The 24,487-nt window shown below is 45.4% G+C and overlaps 1 protein-coding gene across 1 annotated transcript; it reads right to left on the reverse strand.

The window, feature by feature from the left end:
- Positions 1–7,450: 7,450 nt before the first annotated feature.
- Positions 7,451–20,085, reverse strand: LOC142570964 (uncharacterized). Its single transcript, XM_075679261.1, has 5 exons — positions 19,922–20,085; positions 18,291–18,442; positions 12,441–12,508; positions 9,579–9,665; positions 7,451–7,654 (listed from the first exon to the last, which is right to left on the reverse strand). Exons 1-5 carry the CDS (start codon positions 20,036–20,038, stop codon positions 7,518–7,520), a joined length of 561 nt encoding a protein of 186 aa, XP_075535376.1. The 5' UTR covers positions 20,039–20,085; the 3' UTR covers positions 7,451–7,517.
- Between the last annotated feature and the right edge of the window lie 4,402 nt (positions 20,086–24,487).

A 24,487-nucleotide genomic window follows, 5' to 3' on the forward strand; every position in this document is an offset into this window, starting at 1 on the left:
GCCAACAAGTGTCTGGACCGTGCAGACCGATCAAGCCGCTCACGTACGTCTATGCTGAGGTTCCTTCATCAGCTTGAGTTTATGCCTCCAGTCATTTGCCGAAATGACCAGGGCCGGTATTTTGTAGCGATGCCTTTTCCGATTATATGCCTTTTCAGGCTTTTCGCGCTTGGCCAGTGGTCAGAGCGACGGTCTGCCCACATTAGCAACCGGATCAGGCGGCCGTGTGTGGTGGATGATAAGAATAGCATAGAACAAGGCATAAGGCATCGCTACAAAATAGCGGCCCAGCTTGCCTGTTGTTACCGGAATACGAGACCCGTGCGGCGCTACGACAGAACTCTCGCAACGCACGCTGCTTCGATAGCTCTCGCTTGAGGTCGACGGCCAAGCGACTAGCGGAGAGGTCTCGCGCGGGCGGGGGCGGGCTCCAAACCAACCGCAAGTGGACGATGTGACGTCGCATCGTGACGCAAACCAGTGAAGGCGGAGCTTAGCCCCGCTCGCTCGGCGAACGAGTTGAGGAGGAAAAGCATGGCTAGGGAGGAGGGTAACTTCTAATCGCTTGTAGCTCCATTAGTACGTAACGTTTCACTTAAATAGTGGTGCGAATTTTCTACTTAAGCTGTACCCTACGTGTCTACAAAATTTCCCCGAACCATTTCAGGGGCCCTTTAAGTATATCGATAAATTCAGTACACAGAAAGCTAATATTTGCTGGTATATTGCAAAGATTTCTTGCATTGAAAGTTTATATGACCTGTTCCCCTGTTTTCTTTGTTCGGCACAACACTGACATATTCAAATAACGTTCTTTCGCTCACCATACTTTGTTTAAATGTAATTTTCAATGCTCCTTCAAATAAACATGTTGCTTGGGAGTAGTATTGTTGGAAAAGGAATTTTTTCCTATATTGTTCGATATTATATGTTATAGCATCGAACCAGCACTGTCACAGGAAATAAGGAAGTTACTAGAGTACTCAAACATTGCTGCTTTTCCTCCAATGTAGAAAGAATAAAAGACACCATGGAACTATGCAGGAAGAAAGACGGAAGAATAGAAGCAAGGAAGAAAAAGAATTGAAGCTGTAACGAAAGAAAGGAGAAGGGAAATAAAAAGGAAGAATGATCAAGGAACAAATGAGGAGGCAAGGAAGGGAGAAAGGAGGAAAAAGAAGAGAGGTGGAGAAAAATGAAGAGAACAATAAAAATAAACGCAAGAAGAGTTACGAAGATTTCGCGCATATAAGACGGCTTACTTCAAATATCAACCTATTTTAACAAGTTATTTAGTATTCAAGATGGATGCTGAAGTTCAGTGAAGCGTCGTATATATTTTCTCATCATTCACAGGTGAAATGAAATCACCGGAAGCGACTCTCTGGCCATCTCTCAGCCATGTGCCCTCATAGACAAAGATATGTGAAAAACACAAGAAAGCCTTTAATGAGTAGTTCTTGGTGACGTGAGGACAGCCGCAAACAGAGAAAGAAAGCAAAGTTATGCAGCAACGATCAAGGGTACAGTCCCACGGTTCTTTTAATTTTATCGAAGCTGCCCTACATGGAATAATTTCCCTCCGCAAGGTTCCTGGCATTTGGGATTCTGTGTACGCGTTTGTCTGTACTTTATCTTGACAGGTAAATGTGCATATCACTGCCAAGTCCTGTGGAAATAGGGTGTTTCATCCAAAGCTTGAACTATTCATCATGAAATTCACCAAGCCTTCACCGTGGCGCTTTGAATCCCCTAGGACTGCCGATTTTCTAACAAAACGCGGCCACTACATATTTTCACTACGCCGAAGAAACGGCGGCCTGGCAGCGACCACGCGTCTAGCAATTCTGGACGAAGAAGAAATAAACACTTTATTCTAAACTGAAAGAATTGATGTTAGAACCCTTACTGCGGGTCGCAATGGCTGCCGTCACCGCTCGTGCTTGCCGGGACCAACGTAACCTGAGGCTCTTAGCGACGAAGCATCACCTGCCTACGCGCTGAAAACCTTGGAGGAAGCTTAAGGTTCGCCTTTAAGAGTGGTGCACCATAGGATTCAAAGATCCCCGACTACTTCTCAGGCTTCCTGGCAACTGCATCTTATGTAACAGTATTGTTTACTGGGAAACACTGGTGGCGAACGCAATGCACGAATGCGACCTTTCTGGCAGAAACACGGCCTTATGCGTGGGCTGATCCCGGAGTTTGTGAACTGCCGTGCCAATAAAATTACATAATTTTCAGGTATTTGTCATTGTTTCGCAGTTTCAATATTTAAATCTGAGAAGATCTTACACAAAAGGCATGCGCGGTCGTTTTTTTGTTACACGACATTTGTTTCTTGTCATTCTCAAATTTCCGAAGAATAACTTTGCCAAGAATATAAGATACAGTACGAACAACTCTTTAGAAATAAAATGGCGCAGCACTATATCCCGTCTATGCCAGATGTCATGACAAGGCATGGTATATGTATATACTTTATTGTATGCGGAAATTTTCGCTCACCGACAACTGCGCTGACGCCAACAGCGACACGGAGCCCGTAACGCTATAGCGTGAAAAGGTTTTTGTGTGAGTGTGTGTTTATGAAGGCCTATAGACGCACGTCGATGGTACAAGAGATGAGACCAACGGGAAACCAACAGCGTTATTTGCCAGCTCTCAGTGAAATATTCAATAACGTTAGCTTGATGATTACTCCTTCATTCCGCTCAGACCCGTGCATAAACACAGCAACCCAGCAGGAACGTTTGTGCTCTTAAATAGTATAGTGTGCGTGCGAACAACACACATGCCAGCAGGAGATGGCAGAGGCGGTATTCTCGATCAATCACTTTTGGGATGCGATTCTGCATAACGACGAATCCCGCTATATTGCGGGATTTGCTACTTTGACAACTCTTGTTATATAGCAGGGCTACTATGTACTTTTTTATTGGCTGCAAATCGCGGTACAAAAACATGGAAAGCGAAGATATTTCTTTTTTGCTTCGCGCAGGTAAAGGGAAAGAAAACATTGGCATGTTTTACAGCTGTACGTATATGCTACAGCTCGTCAAGGGTTCAATATTCTAATGGTTCAGAAACCTAATCATTCGCTTTCCCTAGCTTGATTGGTTAAAAAGGGGCTGTCGGGCGTATACTTTGTGATTGCCCAAGCATCATTGGTCAGAATCGTGTTTACGTCAGTGAAAGCACCAATATGACCGATATCATGCTCGGGCAAGCGCATGGTTCGCTTTCCGAACCGTTATACAAATGCACGCCACAGGTCTCAATTTAGCTTCTGCCTCTGACATGCATAACAGCGCACTGTTTTTTTCGCGCTCTATTAAAACACAGCCATGCACACCACGACCAAGACATCCGCGTGTAATGGCCCGCAGAATAGCCGCGAGCTTGCAACAATTGCACGTGACCGAAAGGAGGTGGCTCGACAAAGTGAAGCTTCGTCGTGCCCACCTGCATGCCCACCCGCATGAAGCAACTATGAATTATGCAGACCGCGGCTCATCGACAAACAGTTAAAGAATTTTCGCAACGTTTGCTACTTGGTAGTACAATAAAACCAGGTACGGGAAGTGCTACCGCTAAGGCCAAGTCCGCCGACAATTTGAGTGAGCACTATAACAAAGATTAGCAAGTCTCCAGTCACTACGCAGTTGAGGCATTTTGCGTTATACATATGCTTCGCGTGGCAGTTGCGAGAGGTTCCCTCTGGCTCTCCGCCACAAGTGTATCATGAACTTTAATAATGAGTTTTCTCACAGGCATTTGCTTCACATGTTGCACGGGCTGGGGCCAGTAGCAGTAGTAGTCGTGGAGCGGCGGTCAAGATGGGTAGGTAAAAAAAAAACCTTGCTATGCAACTCAATATCCAAGTGCTTGTATGGCCTGAAGAGGCAGCAAAGGCTCAGCAATGACAATGTATGGAAGGGAGAGGATATTTTGTCAACATTACAATCTTATTCCGCTTAGCCACATGTGTAGGGAGAGCACCATATAAAATAAAGGGGATCAAATATTGAAGCGTTTATTGTGAAAGCATTAGCTTTTCTTAACACGATACTCAGTTCCGAGCCGCCGGCGCCATCTGCTGCGAGAGAAGTGCGTGAGAGAGCCCGAGGAATCGCGTTCCTCGCTGACGTCGCCCTTCGCATGGGCAGACATTGCTAGCGCGCCAGAAGGTAGCTTTGCAGAGCGCCACGGGATGCTTTTTTTTAATTGACGCGCGCGCTTCCACCAATGAAAAAATACAGTTCTGTTTACGGGACGCAAAGCTCGCTTCCCTTGAACACCACCATATGGCCTTGCTCATACTGAGCATTAGCAATTTGTAAAGGGCAACACGCTAAGAAGCCAACCGACTGTTGCAACAGTATTGTCGAATTTCATGGAGGAAGCGCGACTCTCATGCCTCCTAGCGTTCTAGTGAGTTCGAGATTGGGCGGGTAGATGCCTGTCCTGCCACAACAGTCCAGCCTTACGGGCCGCGAAAGCAGTAGCACACTGACCTAAGCGAAATGACTGATCGGTTCGAGCCGCAGAAGCCCAAGCGAAGCGACATACAAGCTGCAACCTTGCATTTCGATCAGCAGTGCCCATTGCAGAGGCCGGAGCGTACACCAACTATTCAAGATCCTGTGGTTTGATCCGCTTAGGCAGAAGCCACTCAAAACAGACGCTTTAACACTGGCACTGACCATACAGTTTCTGGGCAACCCATTCGGCTGCAATTGCTCGGTGGGCCGTCGTTTGCTGTTCAAAAACGATCTCTCCGCTGTGCCTCTGCCTCACCAGCTGATATCCTCGTTAGAGTTTCCCGAAATTGAGCAGTCGATGTTTCGGTTGTACTCCCTGTGTCTACAGTCGGTTCGAAAACACGGAATAACTCATCTGTCAACAACCAAAGCCTCAAAGTAAGCGCACAAGCCTCCTCACCTCCCTCCTCTGAGCAGCTTAGGTGGGAGACTGTTTTCCGTCAGGAGCTCTGAGTTGAGCAATATGCACCCAGCTGAGAACCGTCATCACATTTATAAGAAGGTTAATCGACCTCTCTTTCAAAACTGCGATTTGATCTAGCACTTTAAACATATACCGACTCACTGCAGCGATCAAAAGACCGCCATCGCTATATTAAAATGAATAAATGCCACAAACGTGAACATGGCCACGAGTAGTTTTGTCCTCTCATACAAACAGTATTCTCTTTACACACTTGTACCCGCCCAGTGAGCTGTCCTACCTCTGTCTATCTAGTAGAGTTTGCATAACTGTGAGAGCGGTATAGGAGAAATCTGAAGGCTGTATAACCATTGTCGCATCGCATATCCTGAGCTTAAAGGCTTTGGATAGTGAGATAACCGATTATATGATTTGCCTCTTCTCCTGTGTTTGGCGTTCTTCGTCATTTCACCACCGCATATGCTGCGCATATGCACCGACAAAATAATATGTAAAGGCAGTTTTAACATGAAGTGCTTTTTTTTTCATAAATACACAACAAGAATACCTACACAAATCAATTTTTTCATATTTGCTTTCAACATGGCATTGCACTTTCGGTATCGTTAAAGTTTTTTATCCAATCCGCGAAGTTTTGGTTTCTCAAGAATATATGTTCGCACCCTTAGTTTAGCCTTAGGGCCGAACGTGTGGGAAGTCGGTGGCGCCTGATCAGCGCTGTACAGACACAAGGTTTGAGTACGGGCTAGTTGGTATCCCATGGTATCAATGATCACTTACAGCGCATACATGGACGGAGGACGAAAAAGGACGACGTAGACAAGCGCTGACTTCCAACTGATTTTGTTGGAAGTCAGCGATTTTGCCTCTGTTATCCCATGCATCTGCCCATTCAAAAATCGTTAAGAGAGGTATCATTCAGGCTTGCTTGCATAATGCTCTAACGAAATCATGCTATCATTTGATAGAACCCAGTTTCAGTGCTCAGATAGCTCGGTTGAGGACTGCAGGGTACCCGAGCAACCTTCTGGTCTCAGTATCGGAAAGCCTGCGCAATAAGTTTAGTACCGTTCCTCCCTGCTTTGAGTCTCAAGTACATGAACCAAGTAAAAAAACAGCTGTTATCCCGTACATCCATGGAATATCCCACAAACTTAAGAAAATAGGACAAAGAGCAGGTATCGACGTTGTTTTCTCTGCTCCAAAAAAACTCGCCCAGCTTTGTGTCAGAACCAATCCTGCTGCTAAGAAACGTAGTATTTGCAGCATTAATCACAGGAAGAAGTTTACAGCTTGTTCGAAAGGTGTAGTGTATAAGATACCCCTGAAATGCGGTAGGTCTTATATAGGACAGACTGGTAGATGGCTTAACATTAGATTACAGGAACACAGCAATAAAGTGCGCAAAGGGCGGGAAGGCTTCCTAGGGGTTCACTCCGCACAATGTGGCTGCCTCCCGATTTTTGAGGAGGCGACTATCTTGGCTAGGCATTCCAATGAACATACCAGAATTATCATTGAAGCAGCAGCGATTGCCGATGGCGACTCGGTTAGTAAGCCATCAATCGCACTAACAGACAAAGAACTCGTTTTCCTGAGGTCGCACATGCGCTCTCGTACATCTTAGGTACCAAATTAAGAATGCATTCTTATGTCGGGTTGTTGCTTGTAGAGGGCGCTTTTGTCTGGTGTTTTGGGTGTATACGTTTGTTTCTGAGAATAAAAATCAGTTGGAAGTCAGCGCTTGTCTACGTCGTCCTTTTTTCGTCCTCCGTCCATGTTTGCGCTGTAAGTGATCGCTGTACAGACGATGGGGAAACTCTAACAACCTATGATGGATGTTCAACGCTTAGACTCCCTCTGACCACGGAAAGTGCACTACGACTCGCTATTTCTCGATGATACGATTGGGGAGCATGCGACACCATTATCCGTGACATTCAACTCAGAAACGCTATCATGGAAACTGCAATTTTCACGTCAGTTGAAGTATATACAAAGTGACGTCACGCACACCCACTCTTGGTGTATTCCCACAAAAACACAAAATTGTATTTAGTTTTTTTTTCGTCCTCTCATATACAACATTGACCACTCGTTGTGTGCCCGCTTTGGGGTAATGCTCCACAATGGATGTGCAGCAGTGGCACGAAGGCCCAAAGCCTTAAATGCATTTAACATGTGTCATATTACACTGTGTCGTCCACCTATCATCAACATTCTTCTCTAGACAAGCATCGTGAACCGCCTTCGTCCTCGTGACGCAGATAGGTAACAGCTACAGCCAACCTGGTTGTGCTCGATTCAGCCACTACTGCCACAAACTCGCCAACTGAAACATGCTTGGCATCATTTAGTTGATGAGAGGAGGTTGGATATGCGTGTCACCTTCTTTTTTTTTGGAGGGAGTGGGTGATCTAGTGGGAGAAGGGAGACGCCGAATAAAAATAATTATTTCACGGGCCAGTTTAGTTTTCTGTGAAGGGGTAATTTATTATTCGGTACTAATGATCGAACGCTCGTGAAAATACACGCGCGTGAGAAGTGTTCTAGATATTGTCCAAAACAGCCTTGCACGTTGCGTCGTCGAACACCGCGACCGCCATGTCGCAGTTGTCCTCGAACTGGTCAATGCATTCCTGCGGCAAACTGTGCAACACATCTTTGGTGACCCATAGACCACAGCCTGCAAAAAAAAACGCGAAAACAAACGTTGTTCCCGCAGTGAGTGCTGCTCGAGCGTAAGAGAAAAACATTTTAAACGCACGACCGACGACACGAATACGCGAATTGTGCATTATCACACGTTACTCCCATGGATTTTGTTACAAGCCCTTACCTGCCTTTCTCTCATGACTTCCCGCCCCCTCTAGCTCTCGCTCTTAGACAATCACTGCTTGGACGTTTCCCAGTTCTTATTTGCTCATTTCATTAGACAACAAAATGTGGTTACATATACGATACATTCTTTTTAAGTTGTTGCTGTTTGTGTTGTATAACGTTAGCAAGTGGACTCTGAACCGATCTTATAATATTTGAATATGTTTTCGACTGCTGCAAATGTAATTGTTTCCAAAGGGCTCGTCAAGGTGGTTGCGCAGTTGTTTCCCCTCCTCTCTCTCTCCGGCATGTAGATAATGGGTAACCTTCAAAGCTCAATCACGTCTTAACTGGAAATTTTCGACGTTAGGCCATTTTAAAGTGCACATGTTTATTATAGTAGTCCCACCTTTGTAGAAAATTTCCGTTATTCTTTTGCAGAGGCTATTCTCTACTGGCTAGACAATTTAGTTATTCGAAATAGAGCCCTTCGGTTCCTCTTACTCTTGCACATTACAGCAAACGTCCTGACTGTGATTGTCTCGATGGCTGAAGGCAGCACCCAACAGCTTATAGATGATGTTGTTGCCCCACAGAAATGTCACGTAATAGGCGATGCGTGTGGCATGAACAATGCTCCCCATTCCACCACCTTACCCGTTATCGGCCCTGCCTAGCCGTCGAAGCAGCAACATGCTATTACATGTTATGTTCATGTAGAGAAAGGTACCCCAATAAGTTGACGCGGGGACTGAATTAAGAGAGGGCTGCAGTCTTCCTGAGTAGACCCTGATATCTTCTTCCGGTGGCGTCAAAATGTACTTTCTTTCGCTTTACTCACTTTTTTCTCGCGATAGCAATTATATGGCCTCTCCAGGCGTACTACCGCCGTCGGTGTCGGTGGCGTTGTGAGATTCCTTATAAAGTCCAAGTGCGATAACATCACGGACGTACGCCGTATGCTGTAGGTGAGCAGGAACGCTTGCGAGTGTCACCCGAAAAAGATGGTGGCTTCCTGCGGCAGCGTCTTCCCGCACTCGCAAGGGAAGAATACGGGAAGCGTACGCGGTCAGCTCACGTGCGCGCGTGAGATGGCGTGGGATCGGTATAGACGCGCGCGCGCTAAGAGGGTGTAGGAAGGGGCAGGTTCGTGCGCTTCTCCTTTCCCATTTTGGCTGCGGTGGCTGAGTGCGGCTGTCCTAACACTACGTTGGAGGCTATCTGCGATGGATTCGAAGGCTTCGCGGCACGAGATAGCTGATAGCTTCGTATGCGCCAAGTTATCGTGCGTCTAGTTCGCATTGAAGTGAGAGGCAACACGAACGAAAATTCACTCGCCACTGCTGCCTCTGATCGGTCGTCTATTGAGATGGTCGTGTGAGCGGTCGTCTATTGAGATGTACTCTTGCTTGCCTGCGCGCGCGTGACAGCGTGCTCGTTCATTCAGTTAATAAGCGAACGTTTATAGCAGCTTATGCAACTAACAACTCAACTGATCATACTTTGCATAACTGTTTAATATTTCACTATAGAAATCAATGTTTCGTCTCGCGGTCGAAACTGCATCCGTTTTTCATGTGAGGAAAGAGAAGACTTCGCAATATTTAATCATCACCCGTAACTAGCTCTACAAATCAATAAAAACAATTAGTACATCTAATTGAGGTTAGAGTTTGTTGGCTTCATGTGATTGTAACGAAACTATGTGCTATGGTATGCCACCTCTACGTGTTCCCTGTTAAACAATGAACACTATGTGCCTATTAGCCTAGTTAATTAAGGATTCTTACTTTGCCTGTTCTTGAACGGGAAGTCCACTACGCTGCAACTCTTATAGTTGGAATATATAAAATACGCCGTTTCCTCACCAGTGGCACCTGAAAACAATAGAAATATAACATGCAATGAATTTCCCAGCTGGGCTCGTAATCGCAGCGGCTTTTCACGGAATCATTGTTCGTAGGGAGAAGTTCCTGCCAACCATGATACGAGAAACATTATTAGCGAATGCAACGAGCCAATATTTAATAACCGATACAATCAAACACTTTGCGAGTTCTCTCCATTATTTATGGGTACAACTTCGTCCTGAACGGCAAAGTGAAGTCGTCAACTGAGCTTCCACGTACACCCCACAACCAGAAATTGCAGGTAGCCATCGCAACAGGTAGCCATCGCATTGGCACATTTAGACCCAAAGAAATCCAGGATCCACAAAGATTCTAGGGCAGCCGTGGGAGCAATTGCAAAGGAGTCATCGCTAGACAGGCCCTGGCAATTCTCCACGGAAAGGTCGTCGTAACCCAACATGATCATCTGGTTTCCTGCTCATATGGGAAAATTCACCGGGGCTCCAATGAACCTCAGCGAATCTGTCCAAGATGCTGCAGGGGGACTTGCCAACCATGCCGCCACAAGGAAAGAAGATGTTGAGGTTCCAGATTGCAGGGACAACCTGCTCACGTACAGCGATCTAACCAAGCACTTCTACCAAAGACTCAGGGCCTTATCCCCTCCGCACAGTAAACTGAATAGAGCTGAGGTCATTATGCTTAGGCTCTTCCCAACTAGAACCTATTCTGTAACCCTAATGGTCCACCGTTTATCAAACATCCGCAACACATAGTCTGCCTAGCTCCACTTTTTTCTCTTAATGTCAATTAGAATATCAGTTATCTCTCTTTCCTCTCTGATCAACACCACTCTCTTCCAGTCTCTTAATATTACGCCTAAAATTATTGATTCCAACGCTTTTTGCGCAGTCTTTAACTTGTTTTCGAGCTTTTTTGTCAGTCTCCAAGTTTCTAACCGATATGTTTGCACCAGTAGAATGCATTCATAGGGCACCTTTCTTTTGAATTATAATGGTTAGCTTCAAGTCAGGATCTGACAATGTCTGCCGAATGCTCTCCAAACCATTTTTATTCTTCAGTAAATTTCCTTTTCCTGAGTAATAGACCTAGGTAAGTGTACTCCTTCAAAGAATCTAGTGGCTGACTGGCGATACTGAACTTCTGATTCCTTGGCCGGCCATTGATCCTTATGTTTGTCGTCTGCATTTTAATCTTCAAACCTAATTTTACACTATCTCTGTTAAGTTCCGCAAGCATTCTTATAACTCTTCCCCAGTGTTGCTGAACGGGACAACGTCATCGGCAAACCGAAGGTTGCTGAGATATTCGCCATTGATCATCACTCCGAAGCCTTACAAAATTAATAGCTTCAATATTTCTTCCATGCATGCAGTCAATATTATTGGAGAGATTGTGCCTCATTGTCTGACCCTCTTCTTTATGTGTGTCTTTGTACTTTTCTTGTAGCCATGGCTTCTTTGAAGACATTTTCCAATATATATACGTAAGCCTCCTGTACTCCTTGATTGCGCAATACTTCTATGGCTGCTGGTATTTCTACTGAATCAAATTCATTTTCGTTTTCAATAAAAGCCACAGAGAGGCTGATATTACTCTGCAGATTTCTCTATTACCTCATCGATGACATGCATGTGATCCATTGGAGAGTATCTATACCTGAAGCCAACCTGTACTCTTTGTTTACTGAAGCCAAGCGTTACCCTTATTCTGTTGGGAATTACATTGGGAAATATTTTATACAGTACTGGAAGACAGCTAATGGGTCTATAGTTACTCAATTCTTTAACGTCACCCTTCTTATGGATTAGTATAACGTTAGCATTCTTCCAGTTCTATGCGATACTTGAAGTGCTGAGACATATCGTATGTATGGGCACAAGCTTTTCTAGCGCGGTGCCTCCTCCATCTTTGATTAAACCGACTGTTATTCTATCTTCTTCCCCCGCTTCCCCCCTTTCATATCTTGCAAGGCCCTTCTAACATCGTCGCTAGTTATAGATAGAGCATCTGTAACCTGTTCATTACTGCTTCGAATCGTGGCTGCTCTGCGCACAGTAGAGGTCCGTGTAGAATTCTTCCGCTGCTTTTGCTGTATCTTCGAAATTGCTGATGATATTGCCCTGCTTGTGATTCATTGCATGCATCTAGGCTTCTTCTATGTAAAGTGTTCTTCTCTCTGATTCCATGCTGCGTTCATGTTTCACTGCCTCCTCAGTCTTTCTTATGTTATGATTTCGAATACCGCTAACTCTCTCCTTGTTCATCAGTTTCGATAGTAACGCGAATTCTATCTCATCTCTTGAGTTGGACACTTTCAATCTTCGTCATTTTTTATTAGGTCCTTGATTACTTGGTTGAGCTTACCTACAGATCGCCTTAGTGCCTTGCCTCCTACTGCAATTGCTGCTGCTGAAGAAAGCCTACTTATGGTCTCGTTCGTTATTCTATGTCATCTTTATCCCTCTGTTTTAAGCCTGAATATTTGTTCGCAAGTACCAGCCGAAATTTGTCTGCCTTTGAGTCTACTGCGTCTAGGGAGGCCTGTTTCTTCTTGACAGATTTTGCTCGTTCTCTCTTCTTATTGCGGAGAATCTTAGACATGACTAACCTATGATCACTGCTCTTTACCTCACCTAACAATTATACATCCTGCACTATACTGGGATCATTACCAAGTGGTAAAGATGGCATTACCAATTTTGAGCGCCACATTTTCCAGGTTACTGCAGTTCAAGCTGAATATTCGCGGTCATAGTTTACTATTTATTTCATATTTACCGTCATCCACCGTGAACACAGCTTTGTCAATTGTTGGTCCTTCCTTTACATGGTAGGTGTGATTCTCTCTGAAAGATATCCAAAATTTTTTCCTTTAGGAAGAGATCTTTTTGTTTCACATATTTAGTGTGACAAAGGTCTGAGAAGCATGATGCAAAAAGAAAAAAAATTAATGTTAAAATTTTTAGCCAATGTAGGGACATTGTGGGAAATGACACCACCAGGGCTCAAATGTTGTGAATCAGGACGTGATGTATACTTCGAAAAAACGTACAGCTTCATTATGTTTTATTAGCAGTAGCTGGATATGTAGAATACAATTTAGATTTTATTGCCTGCAATCGTAATGCTTGCCCAGTAATGTTCAAACTAGGAAATATAACTGTAACAAAGAAAAATGGGCTAATCGGAGGTACTGAGACGTTCCGATCAGAGTCACAGTTTTCGCGGAGTTCACGATATCCATAGACCAAGCTCCTCGAAAAAATCTCCAGATTATTTTTTTTATTTGGCGAACAGCTTTAGCACACGATTTCAATGATTCTTCATTGTTTTTATTGAAGAATGACCAACATGGAATTTAAAGTCGAGGTTTTTGTAGCTTTTCAACCAAGTAACATTCTCGAACAACATAATATCCCGAAAATAACCAAGATTCCCATTGCTCTTACACGAAATGCTGCGGGAAACATGAAAAAAAAATGAATACGCTACTCCGGACCTCAATTTCACAACCACTGAGCCCTGGTGGCGTGAAATTCAGACACAGCAAAATGAAATGTTAAATGGGTAGCAAAAATCACTTTTCTCATTTTTTCTTGAGCCGCTATTCAACATATTTTTGTTGCACTGTAGAGGCGTTTATCAGTCAGCGGCGTTTGGGACCGACTGTTTGAGCAGGACACGTACTGCCAGCACGAGAAGCGTTTCGCACGCAAGAACGCACGTCCGAAAACGGTTCAACGGGTTCGATCACCTAGTTGACGGGGTATGCGCGTTCGACGACACGATGGGGTCCCTAATACTTGGGTAGCAGTTTTTATGAGAGGCCAGCTGCAGCGGAAGGAACCGTGAACCACAGAAGCGCTCCAGGAAGGAAGGTAGGCGTAGAAGCGGCGTCACCACGAGTGCTCTTCTGGCGCTCTTGATCAATGGAGGTAATTCCCGAGCGTGATCCCGGTACTCTTCAGCATGTCGTGCCGCGGCAGAAATCGGTGCACATTCAGATGTATCCGACCGGTATGGCAGAATTGTGTTGATGGTATGCGACGGCTGGTGACCGTACAAAAAAGAAAAAGGTTGAAAAACGAGTGGTGCTCTGAGTAGCGGTGTTGTACGCGTAGGTCACGAAGGGCAAAATGACGTCCCAATTTGTGAGGTCGGAGGCGACATACATGGCAAGAAGGTCGCCGAGCGTACGGTTGAAGCGTTCCGTAAGACCATAGGTTGGAGGACGGTACGTCTTAGTTGTACGATTAACAACGTGGAACTCTTTAAGAATGGCTTCAACTACTTCGGATAGGAAGACACGTGCGTGATCGCTGAGCAGTTCCTGAGGGGCTCCATGACACAGGGTGAAACGACAAAGCAGGAAGGAAGCAACATCGCGCGCTGCAGCTGATGGGAGGGCGGCAGTATTTGCGTATCGCGTGAGGTGGTCGACTGCCACAATGGCACAGCAGTTTCGAGTTGAATTAATGGGAAGGGGCCCATACAAATCGATGCCGACGCACCGAAACAGGCGGATAGGGCAAGGTAAAGGCTGTAAAATGGCTGGCGGGGTGAAGACGGGGTGAAGATTTCCGGCGCTGACTATCGGGGCAAGCAGAGGAACTTCTTAACATAGCTATACATCCTTCGCAACAAGTTCAACTGTAGAAGGTGCTGGTGCGTTTGGAAAACTCCCGAATGTGCGTGCTGTGGATCGACGTGGATAGCTGCGCATATCTCGGAACGCAGACTGCGAGGTACTACTAATAACCACAGGCGCCCGTCGGGATTATAATTGCGTGGATGAAGCAGGTTGTCGCGAATGGCGAAATAGTGAGCATGACGACGCAACGTGCAAGTATTTCGCTGTGTTGATCTACAAGAAAGCAAGTCTATAAGGGAGGGAATTCAATGGTCATTGTGCCGCTTAGAAGTGATGGTGGTAAAGTCGAGCGAAGAAACGGTAAACTGGGATAGTGAGCGGCAGTATTGTCGTCAGGTAAGAGAGAGCGCAAGAGGGCGTCGGGTCAGAATGCTGGCGTCCGGTGCGGTACAGCACGTGGATGTCGTAGTTCTGCAGGCGAAGTGCACATCGGAAAAGTCTGCTTTAGGGTTCTTTCAAGGACGACAGCCAGCACAGTGCATGATTCTCGGTGCTTACATCATCTGGAAGGCCATGGCCATACACATAAGGCCGGAACTTCGTAACAGCCGACATGATGACCAGGCATTCTTGTTGCGTCACAGTGCAATCGGTCTGATCTTTCGTAAGCGTACGACTTGCATAAGCCATGACATACTCAGGAAACCCTTGTTTGCTCTGGACAAGGCGCAGCGCCGAGGCGAACACCGCTGGCTTCTGTGTGCAACGTGGGGCTGTCGTGTCGGAATGGCGCGAAATTGGCGGAGACGTTAGCAAACGACGAAACTTTGTGAAGGCCTCATGGCACTTGGACGACCACCAAGTAAGGCGTCAGCTGCTTGTAAGTAGCTTCGACAGGGGCAATATGATGGCGGCGAAATTGCGGATGAAGCGTCTGAAGTAAGACCAGAGACGTACGGAACAGCGCAATTATTTGACGGGCGTTGGCTTAGGTGATTCGGCAACGGCCAGAAGATTGGCTGGATGGTGTAACTTAGAATTCTCAGACTTCTCCAGGTTTATTTGCAGGCCAACGTTTGTTAAGCACGTCAACACACACCGGAGTGGTTGAAGGTGCACGGTGAATTCAGGAGAGAAAACTACAATGCCGTCAAAACAGCACAAGAAGGTCTGCCACTTCAAGCTACATAGAACTTTGTCAATCATGGGCTCGAAAGTGGCCCGTACAATAAAGTCCAAAAGGCATCACGTTAAATTAATATAAGTCGTCGGCAGTGACAAAATCTGTGACCGCTAGACCACTGTGAGGTAATCGGCAATAGATGCACCGACCACATCACTGGCTATACGCCACACGTATAAACAGGACTGAGCGCATTAAAACTAGTACAGTAATGGTCATCGGGAACGTACATAGCTTGCATGTCGTCGACCGCTTCTACAGTGCCAAGAAATTCCCCTCGGACCACCATAAGAGGATATGGGAAAGGGTTGCGATCGAAAATGGTTTTGGAGCCCTGCGTGATGTCCACTGCCGCAAAAGGTAGGAGCAGACCTTTCGGAGTGACAAAGCAGTCAGATGGAGAGGACAACTCACTATACCATTTTAACCCTCCACTGCTAATAATTCCATAAAGCCAGATGCCCAAGTTTGGCGCTGACGACGTACTACTGTGAAAGGAAGAGTGTTAATGCTACTATTGATTTCCTTCGTTTTCCTCAGAACAATGGTTGTCTTGCACCACTCCACCTAAACTCCTAGCTTTACATGAGCACTTTGTTGGCTTCACGTCGAAAGCTTAACTCTTTTTGATTATTCTGTTTCAAGAATTGTGTGGGATGTTCTCTGTCCTGCGGTTAGTTGATGCTGCCAAGGCCGAAAGGGGTAAATAATGATGGCTGAAACCACGTTTTGGATCCTCTAAAAGCCTTGTCTGAAATGTGATATTTACCCCGCTTCCATGGGGGGCGGGGCGAAATTGGAATAGATTTCAAATTGAGAGAAAATGAGGCAACTTTATGGTTAGTGTTTATGAAGAGGTAGGATTCTGTACATCAATAACGACTTCAAAAATAATTACTAATTACTCGTTTTCTCCAGGTTTTCAAGCTTTATACCAGGAGTGGAGTTGGTTTTGAAGATCTTCTACGGTGCAGTAAACGAGGGTAGTTATTGCTCATTCATAAGTAGACACATGTGAATCGTGAATCATGATGGCTTACTCTGGGTAAGGTATTTACAGCCAGTGTGGAAAATTACTTATTCAAGAATTCCAGATGTTCTTACTGCAGTCATCTGCAATGTTTCCCAGAGTACAATGAAAGCCAGTACAAGAGAAAATTTAAATTTAGCTAAGAAACGGTACATGTTAGCTGTAATGCACGGTGCACGACTGTCGCTTAATTGGAAGCGTTAAAATTATTACAGAAGAATCGTGCTTTCTCTACTTGCATGCGTTATACGAGGTTTGTAGCTGGTTTCTACGGTGCAGTTGGAAAATTAAACAAGGCATGTCATTTATCCTTCACGTAATCAAGGTCGACGTTATGGTAAATGTGTACCCATAGCTCGAAGTGTGTCGGTTAATTGCGTCTTTTGCAACAAAGTACGTTTAAGCACGTTTAAACTTAGCTAGAAAAAGGTAACCGTTAACTATATTGCGTGGTGAAACGTTCACGTCAGTGTCGCTCAATTAGAAGCGTTAACATATTTGCAGAACAATCGCTCTTTCTCTACTTTCATGCGCTATACGAGGTTTGTAGATGGTTTCCAAGGTGCAGTTAAAGAAATAAACAAGGCATGTCATTTATATTTGGCACAAATAAGGCCGACGGTATGGGTAATGGGTACACAAAATTCGTAGTGTGCGCCTTTATTGTGCCTTTTGCAATAAATTACAAGTGCAAGGGCTCTGGACCATTATGTTTGTATTATACGAGTAGCGTGAGGTTCAATCCGTTGCTCTGGCATAACTGCAAACACCACCGACATATAATTTAGCAGGCTTTGCGGAAATAAACAGTAAATTTGGTTGCGAAGTTAAATGGGTGAGCGTCCAACAAAGCCACCTTAAGAAACTCCTTTAGCAAGTGCTTGAAATTGCTATACAGGCATTTCACGCTGCCGTTACCAGTGTTCCAAGGAAGGTGTAGGTTACACCAAGTTTATATTCGGTTAACATATAGGCCACATTATAGGTTATGTGTGGGCAAAGTGCAAAGTCGATGCTTATAACTTGCGGAATCTGGAATAAATTATGTTTGCAAGCGCTATGGAGTGTTATGGATGTGTTTCAGGAACGTCTTGATCGCACACTTCCAGGATGACCAAGAATGCAAAATCATGCTGGCAGAGTTGTCTAGCCGCGTCCAGGCTACATTGCCTCCTCGGCCAGTGCCTCAAATACTAATTTACGCCTTTCTCTTTATTAGGGCCTGCGCAGAATTGATCCCGGGTTCCTGGAAGAACAAGTGCCACTAAGATCAAATTTAGTGTAACTGGAAAGAATGATATGACAAATGTATGGGCAAATTAAATGTGTGTGGCTTAAATAAAGCTTTGCCAAACACTTTCTTAATCAAGAGTACGAAGTTTCATCCCTCCGCCATGATAAGCTATGCCTTCCAATGTCGAGAGAATAATACGCGTGACACCAGGTTTATATTTCGTGCAAATGAGTCTCATCATCAGTGCAACGCGTGGCGCATATTTACCGTAAGTGGTAAAGTTATCTAAGGACAATAGATGCTTAAAATAAAGCAAATAAGCCTTTGTTTACCGAAAAGCATTCACTGCACCTACGTTGTTCAATTAAATATTGCAAATATTTAGTATTTAATCCGATATGCAGAGGTCGTTTTTCTCAGATATCGCAATTCGGTTTTATTCGAATTTTTATTTCGAACTCACCCACTCTTTGTATTTGAATGACAGAAACATTCTGCCCCCCAATTTCATTCACTAAAGTATATAAACGCACCACCACCACCACATAACCATTCCAGGTGCTTGCCATTTGCACCCTATATGAGCTCACGGTTGACGTCCGTTCACGGGCGGTAGCACAAATAAGTAGGTAGCAGTCTTCAGGTTCTCATCGAGCTGTTGCCGCACAGCCATCGCACAGTCCAGATCTCCATCGTCATCCGAATCAAACGCGGTAATGACGTGAGGAAATACTTCAAATGTCTGCAATAGGAAGCGAAGACCAATGTGCCATTTAACCGAATATACGAGTACTAGTAGTAAGAATACTCTGTATTTGGTGACAGATCAGCTATGTAAAGGCCTTGCAACAAACTGTGTTCCGCATGTTACTCAGAGTTTTAAAATGTTTAAATGTTTATTCCTACAGATCTCAAACTGTGTTTTTGTCCCCTGCTACTGGCGAGAAATCTAGATACAGCGTAAAAACTACCTGCGAGCACTCGCAAAGTATTTAGGTGTGGCGTTGTGGTATAGCATGTGCATAGCTGTATCAATCTAATGTTCTCCTGTATTACCGTCTACCTCATGACAGGGAATGAAGGTATGAGTTCCACTAAGCGGTTCCTAACAGTATATGCAGGGAACAGAATCTTTTGCTTGCCCATAGAAGCGCATGGTTGGACAGTGGATGTCCTGTGTTATTTTGCCCTCAAATTCTAATTCAGGGCCTTTATTTGCCAAGACTGGCCCTGAAAATTTCGGTTTCCTAGTTTCCTGGTCATGCAAACCAACTTGTCATTTTCAACAAATACAGCCAGTCCCAAAACTCACTTTCAGAGCAATATTTACTCTTGTAATGAGACTTGCTAAACAGCCAGTCGAATAGCCAGTTTCTTTTTCTTTAGAATAACACCTACTTGCCTTATAGTATGCAAAGCTGCTACCTCAATATTCCCTACCTTTCATTGCTCATAAACTTAAGTTTTCACAGATTTATTAGCAGGATCCGCATTATTGTAAGGTTTCATTTATGGTCATAGGACCTCGAGCCACAAATATAATTCGGGTATCTAACCTCCAAATAAATAACTTAGTCACTGTGCACTTTAAAACACTCATTGGCGGCACTGCTCCCTATTTTCGGCATGCTTTCTCAACTTCGTAATCTTTCTGTTCTTTTGGCGCTACTTCCGTGCATAAAGTACAGGGGTGTCTGCGAGTCCTCTGCTTTAAATGGGACATCATCTGTCATTTGAAGCTTGTTCGGCAGAATGGGACAGAATTCACAGGTTCCGTAACCTTAAGCCATCCATCTTTAGGAGCGCGTATTTTCCAGCATAAATTCTATTACGAACGCTAAATTTTAGTCTGGAATTACCTATCAGTACTACCTTTACCCATTGATCACCTACGCCAGAGGACTTGCAACTTGTTCACTGCTCAATACAGACGTGTCAGTTGATCACTGTAGCGGTGAAGTGCTAAACGCTTAGTTGCAGGAATTTCAAGGAAGGAAATAAAATCAATAAGCATCTCGATTAGAATTGCAGGCCTTGTGGGTAAGGGAATGCTTGTCGTGTTTTACGCTTGACTATAGGAATTGTTATTAAAAATGGGAAGGCTAAAAAAAAAAACAAAATCTATGCTTCGGTTTGTTCAGCTCCCTAATTCGAGTACAGACGGTCAGTTTACTGCTGATATCTTAAAGTCTTACCGTGGCGCAATGTCTTGCCTACGTACCTTAAATGCATCCGTGACATCGTGGTTCAGTTGGTGTTTTGCTTTTCCTGAAGCGATATGCACTTCTAGCAGTAATACTGAAAATATAACCAAGACACAAGAAAACAGCGACTGCATGTTGTACAGAAATGGCGCGTTCTTTTAGAAATTCGCTTGTCTGGCGAACAAACAACGACAAGTTCTGTCCCCTTGAATGAGTACAGGTGCTTACATATACTTCCACAGCGAAACGTTTTCCTTCTTTCTGCATGACAGTGTGAGTAAGAGACAGAGTTTTCATTACAAGCGCTCAATTTATTATATGTCTATAGACGCCAGAGTGATAATTTACTCTTTTGTTTCCTTGTACGTATCCTATGTTTTTACTGCTTTAATCCCGTCTGCTAAATACAGCATTTGGTTTACTTAGCCATCTGCCAAATTTGAAGCATGCACTTGGATTCAGTATATTCCCGCCATAATTGGATTCAGTGGAGAATGAGTGACGTAAAGTCCCAACTACAGAGATAAGTGAAAGTTGCGTCGAGGATATGCGAAAAATCTTTGTGTAGAATGTCTAATACGTGCTGCTTTCTGTTTTATTTGATTAGTCAAACAAGCTTACTGGACAAGCATACGTGAAAGGGGGGAAGGTTTGCATCGCAATAAAGAAAAACATAGCCGAAGCTCACAACTCGGCAGTGATACAACATGGTGGTGGCCCCACTTGAGAGTTGTCGGCTGTCACTGGTAATTCAAAGAGAAAGTTGGGCTAGTTGGTGCTGATGCATTTGCTGTGACATGGTTACTAGCTCTAACAAGTTTATCGAAAAAATAAAGTGGGACAAGACAGAGCACTAGACTTCAACTGATATTCTTTATGCATAAAAACATATATTTCGGCCACGCCGACCTCATTTCGATGCGGCCGAATGCGAAAACACGCGTGTCTTTACACTTAGGTGCACCTTAAAGAGCCGAAGCGGTCCAAATTTTCGGAGTTCCCCACTACGGCTACCCTCACAATCAAATCGTGGTTTCGGCACCTGAAACCCCAGAATTTTTAACATGCAAAGGACCACCGTATGCTGAAATAAATGCGCAGACAGAACCATAAACGAATTAGCCATGTAGGAGACAATCAAATGCCCAACGAGAACGATAAGCGCAGACAACAAGCTATTAGAAAGTTTACAACATTTCTTTTCGAGTTACGACACTTCTTTACCAGTGAGTGCCAGTGATGGAGCACTTACGCGTTCATCAGCAGCTTTTGAAATGCAAAATTTCTAGAATATTTACGAATCTAACTGCCTAGCGAACAGTCTGAGCCCTTGCGTGTTATGAAAACACGGTGCGCATTTACGATCACATCTTCGGCATTGGTCAGCCAAATGGCCAGCGCCTGCTAAAGTGTTTACAGCGTTTCGGTACTCCCTATAGGCAGTAATTCAAGCAGCTGCCTGTTTGTCCAATATAAAACATTTCACAGGGAAAGGGAATTTCGCTTACAACCCCGATATTGCACTCAACAAGGCGCGTGACATGCTCTTTAGTGCATGTACCATGACTCCCGGCGTTTTATTCCAACCTGCACATTCTTGCGAGCTCTAGTGGCGCTGAAACTACATTAGATTGGATTGAATAACTTTAATGAAAGGTCCTGCGAGCTACGGGACGCAAGGTCCCATAGAGCGGGCTACTCCCACGTTGTGACCGGGAGTTGTAACTCCCTGGCCGCATCGTGGGCTCGCTGGACGGCCCAGAGCTGCTCCGCCAGGTCCGTGCTACGTAATGCTTCTTGTATCCTGGCGGAGTCTTGATCCTTGTGTGCGTGGGTCGGACCACGTGGCTAGAGCAAGTGATGTACGTCTAGTGTGTTATGGCAATTTTCGCAATATGATGTTTTGTATAGGTCAGTCATGTAGTGATGTAGTCTGTTCTGCGTGGGGTGCGTGTTTGTTGGAAGCATTCTGAACGTCAGGGCTTGAGGCCTGGTGACCTTATTGTGAGGTGTGCTGTATATTCTGCGGTCTAGATAAAAGTGCTTTGTTATCTCGTTATATGTGGAGGGAGGGTCAGGATTCTCGCTGGGATGGTCACGACCAGAATAGGTGGCGTCGCGGAGGGTTAGGTCTCGCGCGCTCCTGTGAGCCATCTCATTGAGATTGCGAGGGGCGTCCTCGATATCTCCGAGGTGTGCCGGAAATTAGCAGATGGTGTGATGCTGCAGCGGTGCGGATCTATTGATTATTTGTAGAGCGTGGCTTGCAATTGCTCCTTTCTGAAAGGCTTTGACGGCTGAGCGTGAATCGCTGTAGACGTGGATGGTGGTCGGGTTTGTGAGCGCGAGTGCGATGACGACCTGTTCTGCTACTTCGGACTTGTGGGTCTTGACTGTGAGAGCCTTTGTGACTTGACCCTGCTTATTGATCGTGGTGGCAACGAAAGCCTTCCTGATCGGGTACTGTGCCGCGTCTATGAAACAGGCTAAGATCTTCTTATCACGTATTTCGTGCAGGATGAACGATCCGCGTGCCAGCCTTCTGGGTTGATGGTGTGCGGGATTCATGTTCCGCGGGAGTGGGCGAACCGTGTAGGAGTTGCGTGTGTCCGTAGGAACGCTTTGATATAGATTCTCCATTACTGTGGTGTCATGACCTAGTTTGGCTAGGATTTCTCTACCTGGTTTGGTTCCAGAGAGTCTTGTCCATTGAGCCCGTTCTTGAGTTTCGGCGATTTCTTCAAGTGTATTGTGCACTCCCAGTGGCAGCAGGAGCTCTGTCTCGGTGTTCTTGGGGATTCCCAGCGCTAGTTTGACTAGCTTCCTCAGTTGTATATTGAGTTTGTCCTTCTCTGCTACCTTCCGTTTGTGCATGGCCGCCTCGTAGGTGAAGTGGCATAGCGCAAAGGCGTGTGTTAGCTTGAGGAGATTTTCTTCCTTAAGGCCGTGTTGTCTGTTTGCTACGCGTCGTATGAGATTCAAGGCATTATTACACTTTGTCACCATCTTCTCCACTGTCGCGGCGTTAGAGCCGTTGCTCTCAATGAGCATTCCAAGGACTCTGATTTTGCTGACGTGTGGAATGGTTCCTCCGTCTTTTCTTCTGAGAGTAATGGAGTGTGTGTCTCTGATTTCGTTCATTGGCTTGGGACCGCTTCTCGATGGTTTGTAGACGAGGAGCTCCGACTTCGCAGGCGAACATCGCAGGCCGGTGGGAGCGAGGTATTCCTCGATCGCGTCGATCGCTTGCTGCAGAGCGCTTTCACTTGATCCCAGGCTACCTCCGGGGACCCAAAGTGTTACGTCATCTGCGTATATCGTGTATTTTACCTTCTCGATTCGATCCAGTTTCTTGCCTAGGCCGGCTAGCGCAAGGTTAAAAAGCGTCGGAGAGATGACAGAACCTTGCCCTTGCCGGCTAGTTTGTATTTCTTGGACTTGATTTCCCCTAGACGGAGGGTGGCCGTTCTGTCGCTCAGGAACGATTTTGTATAAGCGTAGAGTCTCGTGCCGAGGTCTAGGTTGGAGATCGTGTCGAGTATGTAGTCATGTGACAAGTTATCGAATGCCTTTTCGAGGTCTAGCCCTAGGATTACTCTCGCGTCTCTCGTGTCTGCGTCAATGATGTCATGCCTGAGGAGCTTCATGGCGTCTTGGGTGGATAGCCCGGGTCTAAAGCCGATCATTGCTGTGGGGTAGACATCTTTTTCTTCGAGATGCCTCGAGAGCCTGTTTAGGACCGCGTGCTCGGCTACCTTGCCGACGCAAGAAGTCAGCGAGATAGGTCTGAGGTTATTGACGTTGGGCGCCTTGCCAGGCTTTGGGATGAGCACGATGAAGGCCGTTTTCCAGTCTTCGGGTAGTGCTCCGTTCCTCCAGATTTTGTTGATTTCCTCTGTGAGGGTTTCGATTGAGGTTTCGTCGAGGTTTCTAAGTGCCTTGTTAGTTACGCCGTCCGGCCCCGGCGCTGACTTGCTGTTTAGGTTCTGAAGCGCCGTGCGTATCTCTTCGGTTGAGAAGTCCCGATCTAGCTCTGGGTTGGCTTTGCCGCGATATGCTTCGGCGGTCGTGCCTCTGGCATTTTTCGCCAGCGGGAGGTACTTGTCGGCGAGACGGTCAATGAGCTCATTTTCCGTGGTAATTTTGAGTTCCTCGTGCATGATCCTGTTCAGCGTACGACCCTGGTCCGCTTTGGTTCTGGTTCTGTCTAAAAGATGTTTGAGCAGGTGGCACGTCGTCCCGCTGTTGATGCGGCCGTTCGCGGCTTCGCACACCTCGTTCCATTGCTGGTTAGATAGTTGCGTGCAATATTCTGTAATCAGCCGGTTGAGGGAAAAAATTTTTTTCCTCAGCCGTCGATTGTGTCTTTGTTCTTTCCATCTCCTGATGAGCGATTGTTTGGCTTCGAGCATGTGAGCCAGTCGGCTGTCCATGCTTTGAACGGGCAGATCTGTCGCTATTTCCTTCGTGGCAGCCTTAATGTCGGCCTTTAGTTGCGACGTCCATTGTTCAATGAATTCTTTGCTTGTTCGGGGTTCGTGTCTGAACTCGCCGAACTTGTCCCAGTCGACGTACGTCATTTT

Source organism: Dermacentor variabilis, chromosome 2 (assembly GCF_050947875.1).
Source record: "Dermacentor variabilis isolate Ectoservices chromosome 2, ASM5094787v1, whole genome shotgun sequence".
Classification (NCBI taxonomy): domain Eukaryota; kingdom Metazoa; phylum Arthropoda; class Arachnida; order Ixodida; family Ixodidae; genus Dermacentor; species Dermacentor variabilis.

Bases quoted from the DNA above. Each gene is read 5' to 3' on its own strand.
- LOC142570964 (XM_075679261.1), bottom strand. From the start codon at position 20,038: ATGCAGTCGCTGTTTTCTTGTGTCTTGGTTATATTTTCAGTATTACTG. The intron at 12,509-18,290 runs GTGAGCTCATAT...GATATCTTTCAG, and splicing joins CCCGTGAACGGACGTCAACC to AGAGAATCACACCTACCATG. The intron at 9,666-12,440 runs GTAAATATGAAA...TATTGTTTTCAG, and splicing joins TGTGTTCACGGTGGATGACG to GTGCCACTGGTGAGGAAACG.